Here is a 1,958-nt window from a genome sequence, read left to right as displayed (position 1 = left end):
GTGTAACCGCTCTATTCCACGTTTTCCACTCAAGTATGTAACCGCTCTATTCAACGTTTTCCACTCAAGTGTGTAACCGCTCTATTCAACGTTTTTCACTCTACGAGCGTTACAATCTAAGGAAGAGTACAACAGAGGAGTTGCACACTTGCAAGAGCACAACCGAGGAGTTGGATATACCTGTAGGAGTAAACTTTTGTTTATCAGTGTACGTCAAGTAATACCTGTGCGTGAATCAACCTTTCACCCTTTCCAAGCAGTATCTCGTCCTTTTTCACCAATCAAAATGCCACTCCGCGACAATGTTTTGTTGATTTTGCTGTCAAAATAATTTTAAAATTACTTCAAAGTTTGAATAGTGACATGTTTTTTGATACATTTTAATGACTTAGTCTTTTCTGAAGACTTTTTTTCATTGAGAGCAAAATGTTTGAATTTCGATGGAAATGAATAGATTGATGTGCTCTATGGGGTTTGGAGAGGGCTGATGCCGCAAGACCGCCCGAGGCTACGAGAGAAAAGCATTTCCTCTGCGAAAGCAGTTTCAGGGGGCCACGGGTCGGGGCGGGCCATTCCGTGCTCGGCGAGGTGCTCGTATGGCTTCAGCCGCAATCGCATTTGGGCCGGGCGGGCTTTGCTCGGGATGGGACAGGACGGGTGGGTCGGGCTGGGAAGCTCTCGTTTCCTCTGCTGATGTGCAGGGTGGGAGAGAGGGACACAGGGAGAGAGGGTGTGTGTGTGTGTGTTGCTCTCTCTCTCTCTTTCTGTGTGAGTGTGTGTGTGTGTGTGTGTGTGTGAGAGAGATTCCCTGGCCAAGCCCTTCCCAGACCAAGCCCGCCGTCGCCGCGGCGCTCCGCCAAAGCCCGACGCCGCCGAGTCGACGCGACGGGAAGCGACGGCTGCACGCCGGGGCGGGGCGGCCGGCCGGGGAAAGGAAACAGTTGGTGGGGGAAGCCGGCGCACGCTGCAGCGCACGATTGTACGGCGCGCCGCGCGGCTTCCCTACCACGTCGCCTCCATAGCTCAGTGGTTAGAGCACTAGTCTCGTAAACTAGGGGTCGAGAGTTCGATTCTCTCTGGGGGCACGCGACACTTTTGCTTTCCAGGCGCGTGGGATAGAGCTGGCGACTGTGAGAACAGGCCGATGCACACCCGTTGATGAATAACTTATAGAATATCTGAAAACGCCGAAATGAGCATTCAGAAGTGGCGAGACTAAAATAACCTCAATGAGCGACCCTTCTGCTTTGAAAAATTATTGAAAAAGATAAACCTTAGTAAAATAATCAATAATGAATTCTTCTGGGAAAACGCGGAATGGAACATGGTCAAAGTATCGCAGACGGTCAGGAAATATGTAAATTTTACTTTACCACCCATCGGTTAAAATATCTGCTTCGTTGTTGAAAATGTTTTACGAAAGCAAAAATCGCTACGTAGCGTCGTATGACGGGCAAATGCCGTGCGGGATTACCCCATGCAGGCAGAGACTCTCGGGCCGGACGGCGCCGCCCCGCTCAGCGGCGATACCCCCTCCAACGGCGGTCACTGCGCGCGCGGCTTATCGCGCCCGGGCCATGCTATCAACTCTATACTCACCCTGCACTTGCCGGTCTCGGCTATGAGCGCGGCACCCCACCGGGTCTTCTTGGGGCCCTCCTTGGTCGGCCGTGACACGCCTCCGGGCGGTGACGGCGCCGTCAGGTTGCCTGACTTGGACAGCTGGTTTGTGAACATGAGCTTGATGTTGGCGTCGTTGGACAGGCGCATCGTCTCGATCATCTCCGGCGGCAGGAAGTCCCTGTTCTTGGCGGCCATGGCGCGGACGTCGTACGTGACCTTGCCAGTGTAGTGCGCCACGACAAAGTTGGAGTCCCCGGCCGCAATGCGAGGTCCCCGTGGTTCGTTGCGAAGAGATTCTGAATTGTCACAATTTAATTAAAAATTATTATAAAATT

The 1,958-nt window shown here is 52.6% G+C and overlaps 1 protein-coding gene and 1 non-coding gene across 2 annotated transcripts in view; one reads left to right on the top strand and one right to left on the bottom strand.

Annotated features, from left to right (window-relative positions):
- LOC127750362 (neither inactivation nor afterpotential protein C-like) overlaps nt 1-1,958 on the bottom strand; it is a 29,537-nt gene that overhangs the window by 22,260 nt on the left and 5,319 nt on the right. Inside the window, exon 2 of the mRNA XM_052271914.1 lies at nt 1,600-1,919. Coding sequence (XP_052127874.1) covers nt 1,600-1,919 — 320 coding nt within the window. The remainder of the gene's footprint in view (nt 1-1,599; nt 1,920-1,958) is intronic.
- Trnat-cgu (transfer RNA threonine (anticodon CGU)) lies at nt 1,013-1,085 on the top strand. The gene has a single exon. It is a non-coding gene; the product is annotated as a tRNA-Thr (tRNA).

The sequence above is a fragment of the Frankliniella occidentalis genome, unplaced genomic scaffold, assembly GCF_000697945.3.
Source record: "Frankliniella occidentalis isolate FOCC.00 unplaced genomic scaffold, Focc_3.1 Scaffold178, whole genome shotgun sequence".
Lineage (NCBI taxonomy): Eukaryota > Metazoa > Arthropoda > Insecta > Thysanoptera > Thripidae > Frankliniella > Frankliniella occidentalis.
The sequence above is the reverse complement of the archived record's forward strand: the minus strand, read 5'-3'. Positions and strand labels throughout refer to the sequence as shown.